Below are 22,212 nucleotides of genomic sequence, written 5' to 3' on the forward strand. Positions count from 1 at the left end.
AAGGATCACAGGATTTTGGAAGGAATCCCTCCCCAGCAATGCTGTAGTAAACCTTACCTATTCAGTTAAGTAGTGCCTGGAACAAAGAAAAGGTCCGACTTCGATTTTGTAAACCAGAAGAACCTTTTTATTGACCCAAGATGACTGTGATGGTACCGTTTTGTACATTAGCTAGCTACGTAATTCTGACAGATTCTGTGCTGGCACTTTGTGTCTTGGTTCTGTCTGCATTGTTGGATATCAGAGGAGGACCCAGCGGCCTCCAGCTCTGTCTCCTAAAGAAGAAACAGATTCTGTAGTGTTTGGATCCAATCGAGTACAGAGGGAAGGCTGCTCAGTATTCAGTCTGGACGGTGGTGCGAATGCAATTCACGCGTTCTTAACTCCTCACAGGGTTTATGTTTGTGTTTTAAATCTGTGTTGCATAATGCAAAAATGCACATTTCTAAATTTTCTTTTCTCATTCAGGACATGACAATGATGCATTTTTAACATGTTTTCTAATCTCTGTTGCCATATTTTTTTAATATGGAGAATCAGCATGGACAAGAATCCACACAGCAGGTTGCTCTTGTTTCAGGTTTTGGTGTGGATCTTGACCCAGTTTTGCTGTAGGAAATGGGCTTGCTCCACCAGTAGGCAATCTACACGTACCATGTTGTGCTCTCCAGGCACGATGCTCTTTACTCTTGATACCACACACCAAAGAAACACTGGATGTTCTTAGCTAGACCCACATCTGACACTGTTGTTGCAATAAGACTCATCGGTTACACCGTGTTGCCATTTTTAATATTAGAGAAGCCTCATTTCAAGCTAGCTTCATGAAGTCCCATGTTCTACATGCCACGTGCGTTTTAAACCCTGTTCCATTCTGTGTTGCTGGTGGGTTTTTCTTTCTGTTCTTGTTTGCTGATTGCCAAGGAGCTGATTTCATCTCACTGCAGCGCTGCTCCCGGGGCAGCTGGCGTGCTCACAGAACCGTGGGAGCTGCGATGCTGACAGGGGTTTGCTAACAAGTGCTCCTCCACTTCCTCTGCCTCTCTTAAGGATGGTTTTCCATTGTATGGTTTGCATTTCATGCAGCTGGGATGTTGTACATCTTTGTGGGCATTTGTGTGAAATCATCCTCCCATCCCTCTCAGATGGAAGATTGCAGTCTTCCCTGTTGAAGCAGCTGGGAATGCAAGTGAGGCACATAGAGGTGAGGCACAGAGAGGCAGCATCCTTGTGCACAGCAGCAAAGCAGCACCAGCCCTGCTGAGCTCTGCACCCAGTAGTACAGCCCAGCTCTGTCCTGCACAGCAGCTCCTGGTCTTTGGGATGGGAATCTATTTGGGGTTTCTTTGGACCGAAGACCCTTAACTCTGCACTAACAGTACACTGTTCTGTGAAGACACCCTTGGTCCTAAACCCAAGTTAGGTTCATTCTGGGAAGTTAAGTTAAACAAACAGCACAGACCCCCTTGACAACTGCAGTCTTGGCCCTACTGACTACTTTCCCCTTAGAAGCTGTTGGTGTCTGAGCAGCCAGCACCCAGCAGTGCCCTGCGCTGGCTTTTAGCATCACACAGCCCATCTTGCTTCCCTATATACATATTTTACTACACCTTTCAATCACTCTCATTGCTGCCTTTGCATTACTTAGAGCCCTAATGGCCAGGCCATGGTTCTGTTTGGATGCTGCCATTTATGGATTCTGAGGGGGGTGAAAAGCCACCACCACAACACCTTCTGAAGCCATATCCCTATTTTGACCATGGTGTTTTCCAAATAATTTATTTCCCACCACATCATAGAGTGCACAGTGGCACTGTGAAGGCATGAATGCATCGAGACCGGTCCTTTCAAGGAACAATTGTGTAACAGGATAGAGTGTTGTTTTTAAAGTGTTTTGCACACGTGTAGCTAAGGGAGAGTTACGTGTGTCCTAACCTCCAGTGCAATCAGTGGGATTGGTTTTCCAGGTTGTTTGGGGGTGAGGGAAGGAAGCACTGTCTGCTCATTGGAGGTTTCTGTAGGCAGCCAGCTGAGTTTGCAGAACTGTTGGTGTGGGGTGAGGACAACAGTTCCGGCTCAGGCTGATCCCTGCAGCTGGATTTGGCCATTGTGACTTCCCAATGAGATGGAACTAAATACAATTATTATTATTATTATTTTTCTTTTCTAAGTTTTATTGTATTATTGCAATAAATCTTTAACAGTAATTTTTTTTTTTAAGTGGTAGAATTGTCACTTCTTCGTGGTTTGAAATGCTCTGGGGGGGGTACATGACAATTTCCAGCCTTCGAAGCATCACAGGCACCAGCCCTGCTACAGTGCAATTGGGAAGCAGTAAAATATGCAGCAGCAAGGTAAAAGAAAGAATACTTTTGCTTCAAACAATGGCATCTCCATTGAGGCACACCCCTCTCTATGCAGGGGATTCAGCAGTTTACACGCAAGCTTGGAGCTTGTTATTCTCATTTTTCTCCATCCCCCCCAGTGGCCTCAGTCACTGAAGGTGACCAGAATCTCACAGCTTGTTCTAAGCAAAATGACCTCACTGCTTCCTTATCTAGGTACAAAATATTTTCCTCCGCTGCTTCTATTTCAGCCCAGCAGTGCCTTTCCTCACCACCGTCAGCGCCACGCATTTATCTCCACTTTTCCAGAGTCCTGGGCAGGGGGCAGGAAAGCTCTTTCTTCTCCCTCTTCCTTAATTGAAATTCAGGTGTGGCCTTTGATCCCAACAGTTTTGGCATGATTTCAACCACAGGGCAGTCCTGCTCATCCCGGCCCTGCGCCCCATTATGAACCCAAGTCCCAGGGGATGCCACTTCTCCTCCATCAGCTGCCCCTCCGTGCAGCTTTCTGCTCTCCTTGCTCCTGGCTGGCACTGCAGAGGGCAGAGCAGCACCCAGGTGTAGCTACAGCAAGAAGAGCAGCAGCATCCCTTACAAAGCTGAGCGCAGGCTGCCAGGACTGTGAATTTTCTTGCACAGTAACGCACCATAAATAGCAAACCAAAGCCCACTCCTGTCTGCAGAGCAGAACAGCCATTGCTGGGGGTTCTGCCCCACATTTCAGCCCCCCTGGGCACAGGGACAGAACTGCAGGAGACGAAAGCAAACGCTCCAAGAGACGCCATGAAGAGTTCAAGGAATCACCACCATCCAGTTGTGCTTCTGGCAGCCCTCAGAGCGCTGACACACAGCAGAAAGCAGCAGGCAGGGGCTGGAGCAGAGCTCTACCAGGAACGAAGGGTTCATAGGATCAGGCTGCAAGTCTGGGCTCCAGCACAACACCAAGTGCTCACCTCCTGTTTTACAGCATTTTCACAAGACCAAGGCAGCTAAGGCAGATCTAGAATGCACGTTTTATTTAAGTAAAAAAAAAAAAAAAAAAAAAAAAACCCCAAAAAAACCAACCAGACAACATGGATAAGGTAGGCAAGAACTTCTTTTATATTCTGACTATACAATAATATTCCTCTCTTTTTTTCCTCCACTGCCACCACTACTGTCATGTTTCTGTTCTAGTCTAGTTTTAAGGTTGTCCAGTTAAGTTGTTTGAAGATTCTTTAACCAGGTTGGCCTTTACCTATTTAGAGTTTCTTCTCAGAAACATTCATATATTATACAGGATATACAGATTTTGAAACAAGACACTTAAAAACACACACACCTATAGCCGCAACACTATCATAGCTGCATTGTAGTGATTACGTTGTTCAGCCAGCTGTAGACTCTGTATGTACAATTAGTTTTTATAGTGTTATTTACATAGATGGACTAAAAGCTTTCTTTATTCTAAAAGGTAAAGGCTCTTGTGTTGAAGTATGTGCAGTTTCATAGCCCTGTGAAAAACACGACAATTATATACACTGTAAACAGCACAAGGCATGAGAATCTCCTCCTACCCCAAACCATCTCACAGGAAAGTGTATGTGCACTAATATTCCTCTTCTCCTTCGGCTCCCGCTCCTCTGGTCTTCTTATGGAGAGCACGGTTAAAGCTGTGGCAGGCAGGAACCCAATGATTGTCATGGAGACCCAACTTACAGCCCGGGATGCCCTTCTGGGACCTGTGACAGCACATCCAGTAGCCAGGCCCGTAGGGTAAAGCTTGGCAGTAAGGTTTGGGGTGCCAGCGGCACAGCGACACGTCCCCCTTCACGTACTTCTTCTTGCACTGCTTGCAGGGGTCTTCTCGGTAGCGGGGGTCGCGGACCCAACGTGAGTCTGCTGGCCTGATGTTGTAGTACTCGATGATGAACTTGAAGTAGTAGCAAGTACATTTTAGGGCCACCAGGCTCCTCGTAGGGAGCAAGCCGAAGATCTTCACTATGATGTGGTGAGGCAGGAAAGCCATATACTGCTGAGGTTCCAGAAGCTGCTGGATTTTAAACCTGGTCTCCAAAAAGTCATGCGAGACCTGCCGTTTCAAGCAGGAAGCATCGAGTACTTGCAAAGCACCTTCTGGAGGGGGAACAGAAAGGGCTGATGGCTCAGGAGAGACACTGGTCCCGACACGCGATTTGTCAGATTCCACAGCCTCCTCATCCTCGTTCTGCACTCCTTCTCCTGGCTTCCCTTGGGTACGTTCCTGCAGCGGCTGTGGTGCAGGAGCGGCATTCTGTTCAGCCTGGAGAAAAAACAACCTCCCTGGGAGGGGGTCTTCACTCAAACTGGAGGGAGGGAGCTTCTCTTTCCTATCACTCTTGGTGACCGATATACTGATGCACAAGGGCTCCTTCCTAGCAGGATGCAGGCTCTGCTTCGAGAGGATCACAGCTTCTTTCAACGTACAATCAACACTCGTGCTCTTGCTCGGCAAGGAATCCGCCGGCACCCCAGCCACAGCCGGACACAGGGCTGGCAGAGCCCTGGGAGGCTCAACCCGCCTTTCAGCATCGCTCCTTCCAGCCGCAATGGCCAACACAGCGTGAGCAAGTCCCGAACCCGCGTTCCCCTCCAACCCAGGAGGGAACGGCTGCGGAGCAGAGGCAGCGCCATCCCACAGCCCGGCATCCCCACACCTCGCTCCGCAGCCAGCCCCCGCCGCCCCTGGCTCTTCACCCACACTGCCTACAGAGGCCCTGCCAGGCTCAGCAGCGGGCTGTGTGCTGCTGGCCAGGAGCACCCGCCCCACGTTCCTGCGGAAGCTGTTGTTGCGCGACAGGCTGCCGCCGTCCCGCTCGCTCTGCCGCCGCAGGCACTCCGACTCCAGCTTGGCCACCATGTCCAGGACGCGCACCGGCTCGCTCTGCTGCTGCTCGCCGCTGCCACAGCTTCCCCTCTCATGTACCTCGCACGGCCCGGCGGCGGAGAAAGGCTCAGAGCTGGGAAGAGCACCTTTAGACACAGCGCTCAGCCTCGCCGTGGAGGCGGACGTGCAAGTTTTAGCACAGTCTACCAGTAAAGCACTTGCTCGCTGCTCCAGAAACGCAACCATCTCTATCACGGAGAGGGACCTTCCCGGGAACACCCCCTCACCACTGTCATTCACACAATGCACCGAGCAGTGCTCGATGCCGCACGCGAAAGGCTCCGGCTGGGAGCACCTGGCATTCGCCTCTCTCATCCTTTCCAACTGAAGCTTGGCTTTTTTCAGATCTACCGTTTTTTTCCGGCGCTTCACCGTTCTCCCATCGATATCCCACGTGCTTTTGAGCTTCATGGAGCCCAGCCGGTTGTTGCTGCTGCACTGCTGGGCCGCGAAGAAAGCGATCTTCTCCTTCGTGTTGCCGGGCTTCACCACGGCCCACACATCCAGAGGCCCTTCCCCTTCTTCTCCCTGATGGATCGTTGCCGACAGGACGTTTTTCTTCTCCCTGGCGCTCAGACCATCTGCCGGACCTTTCCCGTTCATATTGCACATAGTATTTGGATAAATAATTCCCAGAAGCTTTCGAGATGGACTCACAAGGGGGGGTTTGGGGAAAACGCTCAGTTTGGTGCAGTTGTTGGCGTATTTGTCTTCTCGGGGTGACCTCTGATGGGTCATAGGTGGGCCTCTGAGGGAGTCCTGGCTTATTTCTGATCGCTCTTTCCTCTGTAACTTGAGATATGGCTTTAAGTGCATACCAGAAACCCTAGAAAAACAGAAAGGGAAGAAATTATAGTTGCAAAATATGCCTGCCTGGAACAAGAGAAGGTGGCTCAGGGTAGGCACCAGCGTGCCTCCTACCCTTCATCAAGCAGCCCACACCTCAAAAGGAACCACATGAAAAAGGAAAAGCAGCAGCCAGGCAGCTACAGTGGGCCCTCGGAGAACAACTCGCATCTTGCAATGATTAAAATCTTAAGGACAGCAGAGATCTTCCCAGTAGAGTAATTTGTGGCCAGGGAGTCCCAAGGTGAAATCCTATGCTTAAGTTATGTCCATGGTGCAAACGCAGTGGCTCATTCTAGAGTCCAAGCAATCCTTCCATCCGTTCAGCCCCAACCCTGCTGTAAGGCACTCAGGGGTCACAGCGCTTACCTTGACCTTACCTACCAGCTACAAGGACTCTTTTCAGAAGATAATTTAAGCTAAGAAGGGAAATCAGCAAGTGTAAGTACACTGATCAGACATCCCAGCAGACTGCCAGTCTCATAACACCACCTGAAATGATCACAGAACCACAGAATGGTTTGGGTTGGAAGGGAGCTTTAAGACCATCCAGTTCCAACCCCCTATATATATATAGCAGGGACACCTCCCTCTAGAGCAGGCTGCTCACAGCCCCATCCAGCCTGGCCCCGAATGCCTCCAAGGAGCAGCATCCATAGCCACACTGAGCAATCAGTGCATCACCAGTTCCAGTGCATCAGCCTCACAATAAAGAAGTTATTCCTAATATCTAGCCTAAATCTACCCAACGATGCCTATTATCCTTGAGTATATCGACAGTGGCAGATTTGGCACGCTCCCCCTTGTGCTGCACATCAGATGCCAAACCAAAAAGTGACAGAAGCACCAACTCTGGCTGGACAAAACCACATCCAAGCAAGCATTTTTATGGTTAAGATCTAAGAGCGGTGAAGGAGACACTACCTGGACACTGCTGCCCTAACAGCAGCACCACTCAGGCAATGGCCCTACGCCCCTGGCCCCACTCAATTCATCCTTTCTGTTGCACCTCCACCATAATCTCAAACACAAAGCTCAGAAACACAGAAGCCCAGGGCACTGCCACATGGGATTCAATCATCAGGTGACTTCAGGCTCTTCCTCCAGGGTGAACAGATAAGCACATTGCTGAACTAACTACAGATTGCGTTTCCATGGCAATCTCTGAATTGTTACATTAAATGCAGAACTTTTTGAAATGAAGATCATCCATGACTGTTAGTTTAAAACCAGCACACTCAATGCCATCACCAGCTGGTGCAGACGCCAAACAATTTCCCCTTGCAGCCACCACAAAATACTTTCTGGTATTGCATTTCTAGTCCTAAAAACAACTTTGAACTCAAAGTTCCCACACAGCCCCATGCGTCAGCCAATGCAGTCCCTCAATAACTGCTGAATCACAGAATCACAAGTTGGAAAAGTCCTCCAAGATCCCCAACACAACCTCACCCCCCCATGCCCATGTCCCTCATGCTGCACCTCCATGGCTCTGAACACCCCCAGGGACGGTGACCCCAGCACTCCATGGGCAGCTGTGCCACTGCAGCACTGCTCCTCCTGAGAGGAAACGGCCCCTAATATCCAACCTGAGCCTCCCCTGGTGCAACCTGAGGTCATTCCCTATCACTAGGAACCCAGGAAAAGAGCAGAACGTGCTCAGCAACGAGCGTCTCTTCCCTTTCAGTTTTACGGGCAGAACATGACGTCACCCTTGCAAGCAGTGCTAATGTCACCTTCCCTTCAGCAACAGACTGTGGGGATAAGAGAGCTCCCACTTCTGCACATACACGCACCCAGTTGCTGGGTTAATTCTCTCCCCATGCCTTCTGTGCTAATTCCAGCTCTTGCTGGAATTGGGTCACCTCCCAGTTCACTTTCCTCTGCAGAATGCAACTGAGCTATTTTGTTTCCCTTCTCAGTTGGATGCTAACAACTAAAATAACCTCATAAAAATAGAACTTCGGGGTGATGAAATAGAGGAGGAAGAGAGGATAGGAAATCAAGGCTGCTGCAAGTTTGCTCGAGCCTGCTTTTCCACAATTCATAGCTGCTCAGTCAGGCCACCAACACACCTGGGTCAGTGTCCAGCCCAGAATCAAGGTGCGGGTGAAAGGCAGCAGAGAAGCATGCCTGTGGTCTTCCCTTCCCCACTCAGAAGGGCATTTTGGAGGTGCTTTCAGGAGAAAAGCTGTGGTAGCTGCTCACAGCAGTACCCTGGGGGAGGAAAAGGTGAAGGCAATGCAACACACAGCTTTCCACCTTGAAATCCCAGGAGCTGGGAACGAAAGATCAGATTTCCTTGCTGAGTTTTCACGCCAGGGTGCTTGAAAGATGAGCTGAATTATGTGCTAAAAAGGCTTTCTTCGAACCATTTTCAGGAATCCAGCAGGACAAATCACTTCAACACCCTTCATTAAGGGAAAACTGTAAATGAAGGTGAGCTCAGGTATTACATGAATGAGAACAGGACTGAACTGGTTACCCAGCGGGCTCGGAGGACACGTTTAGCCAGCAAAGTTGGTTCAGCTGCTCACAGCTATTTCAGGTCTACGGAGAAAGACAAAGGATAAAGTTATGCCTCACCTACTATGGATTTCTCATTTAAGGTTATATTTCCTCCTGTGTTTCAGTTGGTCTCCAGCTAGGCCAACAATACCATTTAAGGTTGAAAAGTTACAATTTGCATAACAAAATTATGCCTTAGTCAGAAGTTTTACTGCCAGAATAATTGCCTCATTTGAATTCAGCATTCAGTTCATTGCACTGTTTTAATGGATCCAGATTTAAAGAAAACCTTCCTTTAATAGTTTCAGACAGCTACAACACTCCATCTGAATGGCACTGCCACTTCCCTTCAAGTTTTCAGGCCATGAGGAAGAGCATTTAATAGCAGACCTTACCTGAAAGCGTCGCTAAGAGAGAAGCAAATCCTCACCCCCACCACTTACACACTTTGCCATGAGCATTCAAAATTCATCCTTCTTAAACATGAAGAACATCTTCCCCATGCATCAGCAGCACGTTTCATTCCTAGCTCCAGGAATCAGAGCAAGGATTTCCAGCAGAAAATGCTCTGAACGCAAACCAGAGCCCAATCCTCTCCCCCCAGTGCCCACCCTATTTCTGCACCACTGCAGTGCTGGCACGCAGAGAACTGTGGCTGCTGCAGGTTAAGTTTTTAAGTTTTTTAATAAACACCAAACATAATTGTTACAAGGTGAAGTCACTGACAATTCCCTATCATACTTGAGAATAATTCTGTTTCTTTTTGCCTAGTCTGTAAGCCATCAAGCTTTCTCATTCTATCTTTAGAGACAATGACTCTTCAGAACTTCATGGAATAAACATAAAAGATCCTCAATCCCACATGTGTGGTTTTGAAATGCTGATAAGAGAGAATTCTGCCAAGAGCCATCAGCGCTGAAACAACTGGCAGTGCTGCCTTCACACTGTTATTCCATCCTTAAGCCAACGAAGTGAGAGGACCAGGTTGTTTTTTGTTTTAATTTCTAATCAGCCATGTCTCAGGCACATAAAAACAGGATACTTACAGTTCTGGAATGACACTGCTGTTTTTACAAGTTTCAGTACAGCTCGTTGTCACTACAGTTGGCTCCTATGCTGGACTGGTGCATAAATGCAAGCCTTCATACATGCACACACCTCCCCTCTCTGTGTGGAAGGGAAGATCCATTAGCTACTGCACCAAGCCAACCGGAATCTTTCTGCATTTATACATCATCTACATCACAACGGCCTAAAAACCAAAGTATTTCCTTGAATAGAAACTGGAGGAAAAAAAAAAATAATCAATGCAAGAGGCTCCACTTTCACAACTCACAGAATTGCAGGGATTGGGAGGGACCTCAAAAGACCAAGTCCAACCCCCCCACTACATCAGCACCCCACCGTAGGTTGCACAGCTCAGTGTCCAGCCCTTGGCTACCCGCATAAAGGGAGACTCCACCAGCTCTCTGGGCAGCCTGTTCCAGCACTGCACCACACTCACCATAAAGAAGTTCTAGATGATTTTAAAGGTCCCTTTCAACCCAAACCATTCTATGATTCTTTGTTCAACAAGACCAGACCCAGCACCAACCCAAAGTCCTTCCTAGGGCCACAGAGAGCCTACAGATCCCATCCTGCGCTTCGGTCAGGACTCCCAAAATGCCCTGTGAAGCACAAAGATTTCCTCTGGCCAGCAAAAACAACAAAACCAACTATGCTCTCAAACAGCACATTCACACTGTATGTTTTCTGTGCAAAGCACCAGAAGGTTTTATTAAGAAGAATATTTCAATCGAAACCCCAAAAGTTCCCCTAGAAGTTCTGTAAGCACTCCAGTAGGCAAGATTTCCTAGCATGTGCAACTCTGACAAACCCCTCAGGACACACAAACACAAGGCACCAGCCAGAAAAAAAAAGGCAGCAGCAATGAAAAGCCACACCAAGAGCAACCTCTGGCAGGGCACATCTCTTCCCTGGCATCCCATCTCTCTTATGGGAAACTTTGCTCCTCTGCAAAGAACACTGACAATTACCAAGGACTGAGCACTGCACGTCAGTTCAACCACGGTCAACCACTTGTTATTTCTGGAAGTGCTCAGTGGGTGCAATCTCCAGTACCACTTCCATCCCCTTTGCACTGCTAGGGCAGGCAGAGCAGACAGAGAGCTGCTTCAAAGGCATTCTGCAGATCCTGCTGGGGTGGGAAAGTCCCAGCTAAGAGCCAGGGTGGACGACACTCTGCTACTCACTGAAGCTTGTTCTGGTGCATGGCAAGCATCCAAGCCTGGAGAGAGGTGGGTTGGGAAGCACGGTGCTCCAGAGCAGGGGCTGGTGGGGCTGTAGCAGCTGTGGAAGCATCTGGTTTCTTGAAAAAAGCACTCCCTTGCAGCACTACCTTCAGACTGAAGCAACTGCTCCCAATCCCTTTGTGCCTGCCTAACTGCAACACAGAACGGCCTGGGTTGCAAAGGAGCACAGTGCTCATCCAGCTCCAACCCCCTGCTGTGTGCAGGTCGCCAACCAGCAGCCCAGGCTGCCCAGAGCCACATCCAGCCTGGCCTTGAATGCCTGCAGGGATGGGGACAGAGAACAAGCAAGGAGTATCACAGACCACGCAGCTAAACAGGTCTCTTTTCACAAGACTTGCCAGCGTTTTGGATGTAGGTCGCTCTGAATGTACTGCCTCCTATTTATTTCCAAGGAAACTCCAAGAGATACAAAGAGCACAGTAACACTATGTGATAGAACAAATTCTCAGCTACAAAACACTGTTTTTCAATGCAGTCACCACCATAAGCTCTGCAGGTTTGCCAACGATGCACAAGATCCAGAACCAGCAGAGGTGACCCACTGTCACTGTTGCCACATCCACTGTTTGGTCTCCAAATAATTTGGTTGTGGATGCCCCATCCCTGCAGACATTCAGGGCCAGGCTGGATGTGGCTCTGGGCAGCCTGGGCTGCTGGTTGGCGACCTGCACACAGCAGGGGGTTGGAACTGGATGAGCACTGTGTTCCTTTATGACTCCATAAACATTCACTGATGAATGTCAGTGGGTGCCATTATTTCTGCATGGAGGAATTCAATGGCACACCTTTGCTTCACACTCACTTCTGTGTCAGATGCCATTTCATCAGGCTGCCCCTCCACTGCCCATCTGCCAACAAAATTTAACAGAATATTGGTTGAAAGGTTCAATCTCTACTGCCATACCATCAATTTCCACCTGCAATGTTGTGGGTCAACACAAGAAAAATAGGATGCATTGCTCTGGGAACAGCCATTGTATAAAGGCACTTACCAGATGACATACAATCAATTATTCATTGCAGCCTCAGGAAGCTCAGATCTCCGTTCCCTACTTTCCAATCACGCCACAGATGACACAGGGATGACAGAAAGAGAGAAAACAACAACTGAAAGAGCTGGAATTCAGAGTCATCTCCTAAAGCATCTCCAAAGGCATTCAGCACAAAGATGATGGCAGAGCAAGCATCCCAGACAGACACTCCCTAACTTTACAGAAACTCTGATGTTTCCTTTTGGAAGCATTATCTTTCCACAATGTTCATTCCCTCTTTTATTAATTGCAACTGGACCAAGGTCGTTTTTAATACAATGGGGTAAGAAGTTTCATCAGGTAGTTAAACCAGCAGTGACACTATTCAGACTTTAAGACATACAGAATGTGCACACGTGAAAGGCTGTAGGAATTAACCTTGGACTGAACTATTATTAAGAAACGCAGGAGCTCAAAGGGAAGGATAAGCAGAAACAGAAGGAAAGTCACCAGTTTGTTCTTTGAAAGTCAAGCCTTAAAGGATCCAGTTCATGAAGCTGGCCACACTGTGGTGTAGAAGATTTCTCTGCAGACAGAGTGACCCAAGAGGCATTCTTACAGGAGTCAAAAGGTGTTCTCATTATAATGAACACATCCCAAATAAGAAAAACTCCAACTGAACACGTTTCTTCTTCAGGAAGGATACAAGAAGTAGCCATAGGTTTCAAGTCTTCAGATCAATATTGCCTGGAATGCAGTGCTGCATTGGAGAAAGGTTATGGCATCTCCAGGCCTGCTGGTCTTACTTTGGTGTAAAACAGTGCTTTGAAAGAAAAGAGGATTACAAGGACATGGGGAACAGGGAAAAGAAATAATACAATATGTCAGACCAATCTGAAGGTTTTCAAAAGAGCAGCTTTCTTGAAAAACACTCTGATGTGGTTTATTCATATGGTCTCAGGAGGCACACGAAGATCTACTGGGTAAGACAGATTTGACAAAAAACTGTTAAAGGCACAAAGAAGCTGTCTTAACAGCAGAGAGCCCCAGGTGATGAACAATAAAACACCAGCCTCAAAACCAAACACACTCCTCAAGAATCAGCCTGGAAAACCGTTGGTTTTTCTTACAAACAACCTCAACAACAAAGCTACAGAAATGAAAGGCAACGCCAATAGGGATGAGGTGCAAAGCACTTGGTTAACAGGGCAAAATTCTGAAGTACAGATGGCGATACAGCAGAAGGCTGAACACCAAGAAGCACAGTTTTCACTGAAAAAGGTGCTGCAAAGACACATCCATGACACAGAGGCAAATGAAGGCAGATCTGTGACACTGAAAAGCACTCCTATAAGGTCTCCTTTGGAAGTCAGCACACAGTTATTGTCACGGCTCAGAGGAGATTTACCTAGATTAAGAACAGGCACTGTTCAGTAAGCTACTAGAATGCACAGGGCCACTGGGCACAGCAAAACATAGGTGAGGGGATACAGCTGCAGTTTACAGAACACAGCAAAAAAGGTAATACTGAAAAGGAGAGGAGGTCCTTATACAAAATAGGTAACACCACCAGCTCAAATTAAGCTGGCATGAACATTCGTTCCGGGGATTGAAACATTCCTAACTGCACAGTTAGAGCTGTCATCTTCAGTGATGGTTTAATCTATGGGAGAAGAAAAGACAGAAGTCCGGCCTAAAAACAAGTTCACCCAAAGGATTACGAGACACTCCTTGGGAAAGCGAGGAGCTGGGCAACCAAGGGAGTCCTTTCCAGCCCTAAATTACTATGAGACTAACATAGCAAGTATGTGTTGCCTACACAACCACAAGGAACAAAGGTTAAAGTTTACTTTAAACCCACATGAATTTTGGAAATGAGAAAGCTGCCTCTCTTCCTTCAGATTGAGGAAGTCTAAGAGTGTTGGTTTCAAAGGAGATACGTATTTTTCTGTTGTTCAAACTGGCATGTTCTTTCATTTGCATAAGCACAAGTTGTTCTGTACGGCGTTCCTATAACAGGACACAGTGAGAGGCGTTCACTTCATTGTCACATAAGCACAAGTGTTTGAAATCAGTCGTGCATTTCTTCTTAGCAAGAGACACAGGAGAAGGAGCAATACAAAACTTCAGATTAAGCCAATCCAGTTACTTACTCCATAGTAAGACAAACCACAACAATGACTGCCAGCATTTCCACTGGCTGTAAGCTGACTGCATATTTTAAAGCCTAATGTGACGAGCTACTCTCCAAAATACTTCAAAGCCACATTCCCAAATTAATTTACAGCTGTTACTAAAAAGAATTATAATAATCAAAGGTTTCTCCAAGTACAGTACCACCTGTAGTTGTCACTATCAAACAACAGTGTCAAAGAACATTTCTGCCCTCAAGCCATCACATTTTAGTTAAAGGCTATCGGAAAGTAAGGATTGAGACCAACTAAGTGACACACAAGACGATAAGAAAGCAAGGAGAAGGCCAAATGGGTGCTAAATGTTTAGCTAAAGGCAGGCCAGCTGCTCTGCTCGTACCGTTTGACTTGATGGAAGGTAGAAGATGCAGAATTCAGTGGTTCCCTGTGGAGGCCAGCTCTGCAGGAACTCTTCATCGTAACTCCCCCTCCAGCTAAGGCACGCCGTCACAGCCAGTCCATCCTGGTTCACATGCAAGGCTCCCTCCTCAGCTCTCCTCGCCCTGCACAGAGCTTCACAGTGTCTCTCCCACCTAGAAACTGAACAAACATGAGAAAAGTAGCATCATGTCAGAGTACAGCAGGGCACAGATATTGGGACAAGGATCCCTTCCCAAAAGAAGGTGAAGGATAGAAAATATGCATAGATATAAATATACCACTACACATCGTAGATATTCTACGTATACACAAACACACACCATACAGACATGTCCACATACATAAACATAAAAAGAACTTATAAATATATAAAGAACTTATACAACATCATGCCATTACTGCAGCTGGAGTTTCTGAACACCGTTAAAACAGAAATGAACACCCCCAACATCACGTATGCTGCTGTGCTTATATGCAGCTACAGCCCTACCTGGGTACCTCCCACGGGACACATTGTCCTCCAAGCTCCATGCAAACCAGACACGCAAGCCCTTTCTTCTTGTTAGCACAGCATCAGGCCAGCAGTAAGATCTGATGCTGCCAGACGAGTTACGTTAGCGTTCTAATCAAAGTAACGTGTCCCCTTCATAGAGAACAAAATAAACATGCCACCACAAAGCTCCAAACCTTCTCAAAACTGCCCTGTCTTTGCATCACACACAGATAAGGCAGCAGATTTCACCAAAACAAAGCTGTTCTGTATCTCACTTGCCTTCTATGCCTTGTCCTTGGAGCTGACACGGCAGTGGTGCTGCAGCATGCTTTGACAGTGGAAGAACAACCACCATCAAATTGGAACATGAAACATGTGACGCACTTCAGGTGCCCTGAAAAAACTTGAATATTCAAGCCTGAGTTGCTGGTAGACTGCTTTAGTGATTGCTTGCTTCCTCCTCTCTGATTGACTGCACAGCATTACGCCTGCATTAGAAATAGTGTGCCTGCATTAGAAATAGTGTGGCCAGCAGGAGCAGAGAGGTGATCATCCCCCTCTACTCAGCACTGGTGAGGCCGCACCTCGAGTACTGTGTTCAGTTTTGGGCCCCTCATTACAAGAAAGACATTGAGGCCCTGGAATGTGTCCAGAGAAGGGCAACGAAACTGTTGAGGGGTCTGGAGCACAAACCTTCTGAGGAGCGGCTGAGGGAGCTGGGATTGTTCAGTCTGGAGAAGAGGAGGCTCAGGGGAGACCTCATTGCACTCTACAACTTCCTGAAGGGAGGCTGTGGTGCAAAAGGGTCTGGCCTCTTCTCCCAGGCAAATAGTAGGACCCGAGGAAATGGCAAGAAGTTATACCAGAGGAGGTTTAGGTTGGATATTAGGAGAAACTTTTTCTCTCAAAGGGTAGTCAGGCACTGGAATGGCTGCCCAGGGAGGTGGTGGAGTCGCCGTCCCTGGCAGTGTTCAAGAGGTGCCTGGATGAGGAGCTACAAGAGATGGTTTAGTAGCTTGTGGTACTGATGGGAATGGGAGGGTGGTTGCACTGGATGATCTTGCAGGTCGTTTCCAACCTTGTGATTCTGTGATAGCAATGCCGTAACGCAGAACACTAACGATAAAGCTGTGGCCTCATAGTATTTGGGATTCAGTGCAGGTTGTTCTCAGCTCCAAGATGAGAGCCTCTCCCATCACCTTCTGCCCACTGAGGTTCTGAATGCCCCCTCCCTGGAGGTGTTCAAGACAAGGCTGGATGGGGCTGTGTGCAGCCTGCTCTAGAGGGAGGTGTCCCTGCCTATAGCAGGGGGCTGGAACTGGATGGTCTTAAAGGTCCCTTCCAACCCATTCTGTGATTCTATGGTGATTCTGCAACACCTGGGGACTTCAGAGCAGCACCCACCTTTGCACTGTGCAAATCAACGTGGCTTACATCTCAGTGCTGCCACTGAATGCTCCTGGCCTAGGAAGCCCTCTCCAACTTTGCAGCCAAGCTCAGCGAAAGCGGTTAAGGATGATTTTCTCAGCAGAGAGAGAGAGAAGTTGGTTTACATCCAGCTGGACTTGTGTGTTAAAGGAATTTCACGATTCCTCCAGTGATGGGAAATGAGAGGTTAATCATTCACCCATGTTTGAGTAAGCAGGAGCCTAAAATAATACATAAAATATTATACAAATACATTCCAGTCCTTCACGAAGAAGTCTCTGCTGAGCTCTACACAATGCAAAGAAACACACTGAACTGAGAAGACAGAGGCACTGCACAGGCAGAGCTGGAGGGTGAGAGTGTGCCCTCTGCTCCACAAGATCAGAAAGACCAGCAGATAGAAGACATGGTTAAGAGCTGCACGCATCACAGCTTTGTACTTAAACACCATCCTCACTAAACTACCCAGAACCTGCAACAAGGACCTACCTGCACGAGTGAAATCTGAGCACCAAAAAGAAAAATCAGGCATTTGGGATGTTTTTAGAAAATACATTTCTATAAACATATGCCCACTGCTTCACAAAAAATGAGAAGTTCAACAAAATCATTCCTTTCCCAGGAACCACCAGTAAGAGGCATTGAAATTCTGACTTCTATCCAAGCTTTTGTCTGGCTTCGCCTTCTGGCTTTACTGACACCAGCATTTCAGACTCAGCAGGAACTGTATCACAGAAACATTATTATATCCACACCCAAATAAATGCAAACATAGAGTTTTAAGAATGCCAGTCACTTTTTCACTAGCTTAAACTCTGTTGATGTACCCCTGGTTGAGAGCACCGTGTGTTTTGTTGCAGTCCTGCTGCTTCGTAAATCAAAATGTAAAAAGAGAAACTGAGAAGTGATTAAAAAAAAAGATAACTATATATATAAGGAAAAAAACTCATTTATAGCAGAGCCTGAAAAGCAAAAACATCATGCAAATTCACTCCAGTTGGGGTAGGCACAACCCCAATCCAAGCACAGGTATTGTATCATGGGATGCCATGCATTTAAAGAAGGGCCTAGCACCTTCTAGAGGAAGGAAAAAGCTGACAAAATCCATACAGACAAGTTCACAGTGCAGCCCAGATGAAAACACAGCTCCATACAAAGCATGCTTTTTCCCCTTCTTTAGCTGCTGGTCTATAGAAAAGAGCTGAAATAGACTATTAATGGCAGCAATCTACTGACAAATTCCCACTGTGTGAGTACTAAAAAGCTGTGCTTGTGAATTAAAAAAAAAAAAAAAAGGAAAAATAATCAGCATCCAAGCCAGCACAGAGATACTTACTGCCTCTTAGCTACCACAGCATTTCTTAACAGAGGCTGATCCTTATCAGGAGATGCTTCCCTTCCTTGCTTAGTTTTGCAGAGTTGAGTACAGCCTGAAAATCAAAATACAGATGCACAGAGAAACAGAACAGAAAGAGAAAAATAAGAAACTAATCTTCTAGCTCTCCTTTCCTGAAACCGCCCCCAAACATATGCCTGGATGCATCAGATGTGGGAAGGACTCGGATCTTGGCAGCAGGAAGCATCACACTCTCAGCAGCGGACAGCAGATTGCTGGATGGTCTCACCAAACTCCCTACCTTACCATCATTTCTGAACTGCTCCTGCAGTATTAAATAGCATGGAATCAGGGAAATCGTCTGTGCAGCAATACACCACAGCTTTTGTTGTTTACAGGCATTGCAGCAGTTAAAGCTTTACCGCAGGCCCAGCGTGTTTCCAGCAGCAACAGTAACTGCTGAAGTGTTTGGAAGGATGGGCTCGCTCCTTGAGAACATTTGCTTTCTAGGAAGGAGGCAGTGGCACAGGGACTGGCTCTGAGCAGAACCCCTGCTGTTGCTAAGAGCAGAACAGTCTCTGCCAGCCTGAGCAGCCCACCTCCAGACAGGGACTGGCTCTGGGACGCCCTCCAGCCACACAGCACCGTGGCACTGGCTCAGCTGGGCAGCAACCAGCACGCTCAGGAGGCAGAAGGAAGCAAAGGCAAGTCTTTCAAAAGAAACTCAGAAGAGTTAACACAGATATAGTCATTAGAAGGGACTTAACCATCGCTGAGGCCTTATAATACAGAGCTTTGTTTGGTCTATACCAAGCAGTCAGCGACAGCTCCTGCATCCCAATGTTTCTGCTTTTTCATCCAATGCAGCAAGAATCTGGGATTCTGCACGGTGGATTCAACATATGCACTTCTAACTCCTCTTTAATCATAGCTTCTTTCTAAAGCCACTCCTTGAAGCATACCGTGAAAGGTGCCTGCCCTCAAAGGGGTTTTTATATTCCTTCCAGTCAATGGAAATAAACTTTTGAACACACAACATGCAGTGTTTCACTTGTAAGAGGAGAACAAGCACATGAGCTCCAAAGCCCTGAAGCTGGATTGCTCACTGCTGTCAAACATCAGAACTTGAAGCCACCATCCCTAGAGATGAAAGGTGGAGATGTGGCACTGAAGGACAGCTTGGTGGGGCACAGTGGTGAGAGACTGGCAGCTGAACTAACTGATTTTCCAATGTTTCCAATGTTTCCAACACTAACTGTCTTTTCCAATGCTAATGATTCTATACCTGCTGCATTATCAAGTCCTCATTCTAATGAAGCACCACAGGGAGAGCCTGTCTCCCTTTCCAAGATTATGTCAATCAAGAATGAAAGGTTTTCAACTTACAGCTCCAGTGTTTTCCCCTCTTCAGATGTGCTCAGTGTTGGAATGAACTAGCTATCCCCTTTCCACTCAAAAGGGAAAATCTCAAAAGGGAAGAAGAAAACAAGCTCCACTGCACCTTACTGATGCTCTGTTTTTGTACTGGAAACGATCACAAGATGTTTCACTTGTTCAACTATTCCTGAAAGGCTTCAGCTGTCTTGCTCTATTTGGTTAGGGATATTATCTGTTGCTCAACTGGGAAGAAGAACTGGCTCACTGGATTTGTTCTGCTTGACCCAAGAGAAGAACAAAACCAGCATAAATCCATTATTTGTCAATTCTGCTGCAGCACTGACGACAAACACACAGATCACACATTACTTCACTCTCTAGAAAGCAACCACCTCCTTTGGCACTCACTGCCACTGCTTAATCCATGCTGTGTCCCGAATGATAAGCAGAGGGTAGCTGAGCACTGTTGCTACAGCTGCTGTGCTCTTGGGTTACTAGGTATGGGTAAAGACACTGCAGTGCATTTAGGGCCACGTGATCCATGAGCCACAGCTGAATTATTCAGCATATAAAACTAGATTTGTTTTGCCATGCAGATTGTGAATTAATGGAAGCTCAGCTGAATGGCTACTTTCTTGGGGCGAGGGGAAGGAGAAAGCTTCCAGAAGCCTTCCTATTATAGAAGCAATAGAGCTAGTTCCAAAAATAGTAGGCAAGCACTCCAAGAGCTCTGGAGACGTCGTGCCCTGGTTTTATGAGGCTGAAGCCTCACTCAATTGCTCCTCTACATGCAGAGGATGCTGGAAACATCTGAAAGATGCAGAAATGACATTAAATTGGGAGTTTCAGGACAAACACCAGAGAGAAATCTAGACAGTCTAGATGAAAGAGATCAACCTGAATACCAACAGGGAGCAACCTGTCCCACTTTAGAGACAGATAAAACCAGAAAGCAGAATCCTATCTTTCCTCAGGAACACAATGTTAGCTTGCTAAAGATCATGATTATTAGAACAGTGATGCTGCAGATTAAGATTGTCAACAGCAATTGCATCACTCTGTTTTTGCTTTTTGGATATTAGGGACCCTGGCTAGAGAGGTTCACTTGACTCATTTTGGCACGCATTTGGTAGATGTGCTTTTGCTGCAACAGCTAATAAATAGTCCATCACATGGCCTGGCTGACAGTAATCATGCACTGGTTAGCCAGCAATGGTTTGTTAGTGATCCAACAGGACAGCATAACCCACTCTAATTCTTAATTTTCAGTTTCTTGGTCTGTTTTGCAGCAGCACTTACACTACAATGAGAATAAACTGCAGTACTCCTCTGACTACAGATGTAACTCTGCACCTTTGTACTCCAGCACAGGACTACTTTTCTATTGGCACATCCTGAAATAGCATCAGGAAACAAACCCTCCACTTGACGCTCTAAGATAAAGTCTCCCCACAACACAGCACACAGTGCACAGTGCTAAATAGGGTATTAAATGCTTCTAAAGCCACTAGATAGGCAAACACAGTTCCTTCTTGCGAGCTTTGTTAATAAAGAGAACCCCACAGTGACTTGGTATTAATCACTGTATTTATCAGCTTTGATGTTTGCTGAATATGGCTCCTTCTGGCATGGACGAGCCTTTGGGATGACAGCTGTGCTCTGATGCAGACTGCCCCAAATGCTGTGTGCACAGGTCCAGCCCCAGCAGCTCAGCAGGGCGAGCAGCAACTGATTTTTGTTCCTTTCTGCAGAATCACTCCCCTCAACCAAAGGGCTATGCAGCAGATTTCTCTGTCCTGTATCTTTCCCAGCAAAATCCAGTCTTTGAAAAAATAAAAATGGATTCATTCAGCCAACTCATAGGAGAGCTGTCAACTTACACTATTCACTATGCATTCCAAAAGCATCCCAATTTTTCTCAGTGGGCTCCAAAACTACACTCAGCAATGGGAAACCCTGCTAGAGCAAGGGAAACAGTAGGTTAAAGATGACAGTGCTCACAGAAAAGTGTTTCATAAGTAACTGTGACATTTCTGTGCAGTATTTCTGTACTTGAAAATGCCCATTTCTTGTAGTATATTCCTAAATCCACCCTGTTTTCATATATGGGTATCCCAGGCTGGATGTGGCTCTGGGCAGCCTGGTCTGGTAGGTGGTGACCCTGCACACAGCATGGGGTTGAAACCTGATGACCATTCTGGGCCTTTTCAATCCAGGCTATTCTATTTTGCAACAAATTTGCACCTATGTGCCCCATGATTCGTCAGGAAATCTTCAGATCCTTTCAGATTTTCATTTGCTGCTGTGTAAGCCTGCCGACGGCCAAACTTCATACATTTATAGAAAACTATCTTTCATCTTGCCAGGATAACATAAAACGCTGCACTATGAAATGTGCAGTTTCCATGTCAGCAGCTTTCCACACTTAGGAAAGCAGTTAAACTAAGTACACCCAACTTCAGAGCAGCTGACACTCAATAGGAAGCTCAAACTCTTTTGCACCTAACATTTCATTGCTCAAGGCACCATTAGTTCTACTGAGGACAGCAAACTTTCAACAGAACAGATTTGTTAAGAGCATTTAGAAACAACCCACCCACAAACAGCACACCACCACCTACACCCTCTCAACAAGCATTGGATTCACTCCTTTCCAGAGGTATCTTTCTTACCACAAAGAAGTTCAGGAAGAACAAGTTGCAATTTCTGACCGAAAAAATAAATTGCTCATTAACATGAGGTTCTAACATGGTCTACAGATGCACTAATGAAAAGAAAATGCTGTTCTGATATGTAACTTGTTTCAGGTGTATAGCTAGCCATATGCCACAAAACATACCCTAAATCTCAGAACATTTTCAGAGTATTAACTCCAAAGCAGCCTGGTCTTATACACCTGCCAGCTATGCAATCTGGGCAGCAACAAGGCACAACACATCCAACTCTGAACTGATGCATTTGCCTACATCCAAGTAACAGCTCTCAGAGAGAACTCAGCCTGGATTTTGAACAGAGGCTGTTCCTATCAGTTAATCTCATGCCACTATTGCCCAAAACTCTTCACTGTGCTCCACTTAAAGGATCTCAACTCTACCCCAGCTGATCTGAGAACCCACCA

The 22,212-nt window shown here is 46.7% G+C and overlaps 1 protein-coding gene across 1 annotated transcript; it reads right to left on the bottom strand.

Moving 5' to 3' along the window:
* Nucleotides 1-3,933: 3,933 nt before the first annotated feature.
* FBXO34 (F-box protein 34) lies at nucleotides 3,934-14,496 on the bottom strand (the record flags this gene model as incomplete). Its single annotated transcript, XM_079537796.1, has 2 exons — nucleotides 3,934-6,076; nucleotides 14,420-14,496. 2 exons carry the CDS (start codon nucleotides 14,494-14,496, stop codon nucleotides 3,934-3,936), a joined length of 2,220 nt encoding a protein of 739 aa, XP_079393922.1.
* Nucleotides 14,497-22,212: the final 7,716 nt, after the last annotated feature.

This window comes from Tetrao urogallus (genome assembly GCF_951394365.1).
Source record: "Tetrao urogallus genome assembly, chromosome: 6".
Lineage (NCBI taxonomy): Eukaryota > Metazoa > Chordata > Aves > Galliformes > Phasianidae > Tetrao > Tetrao urogallus.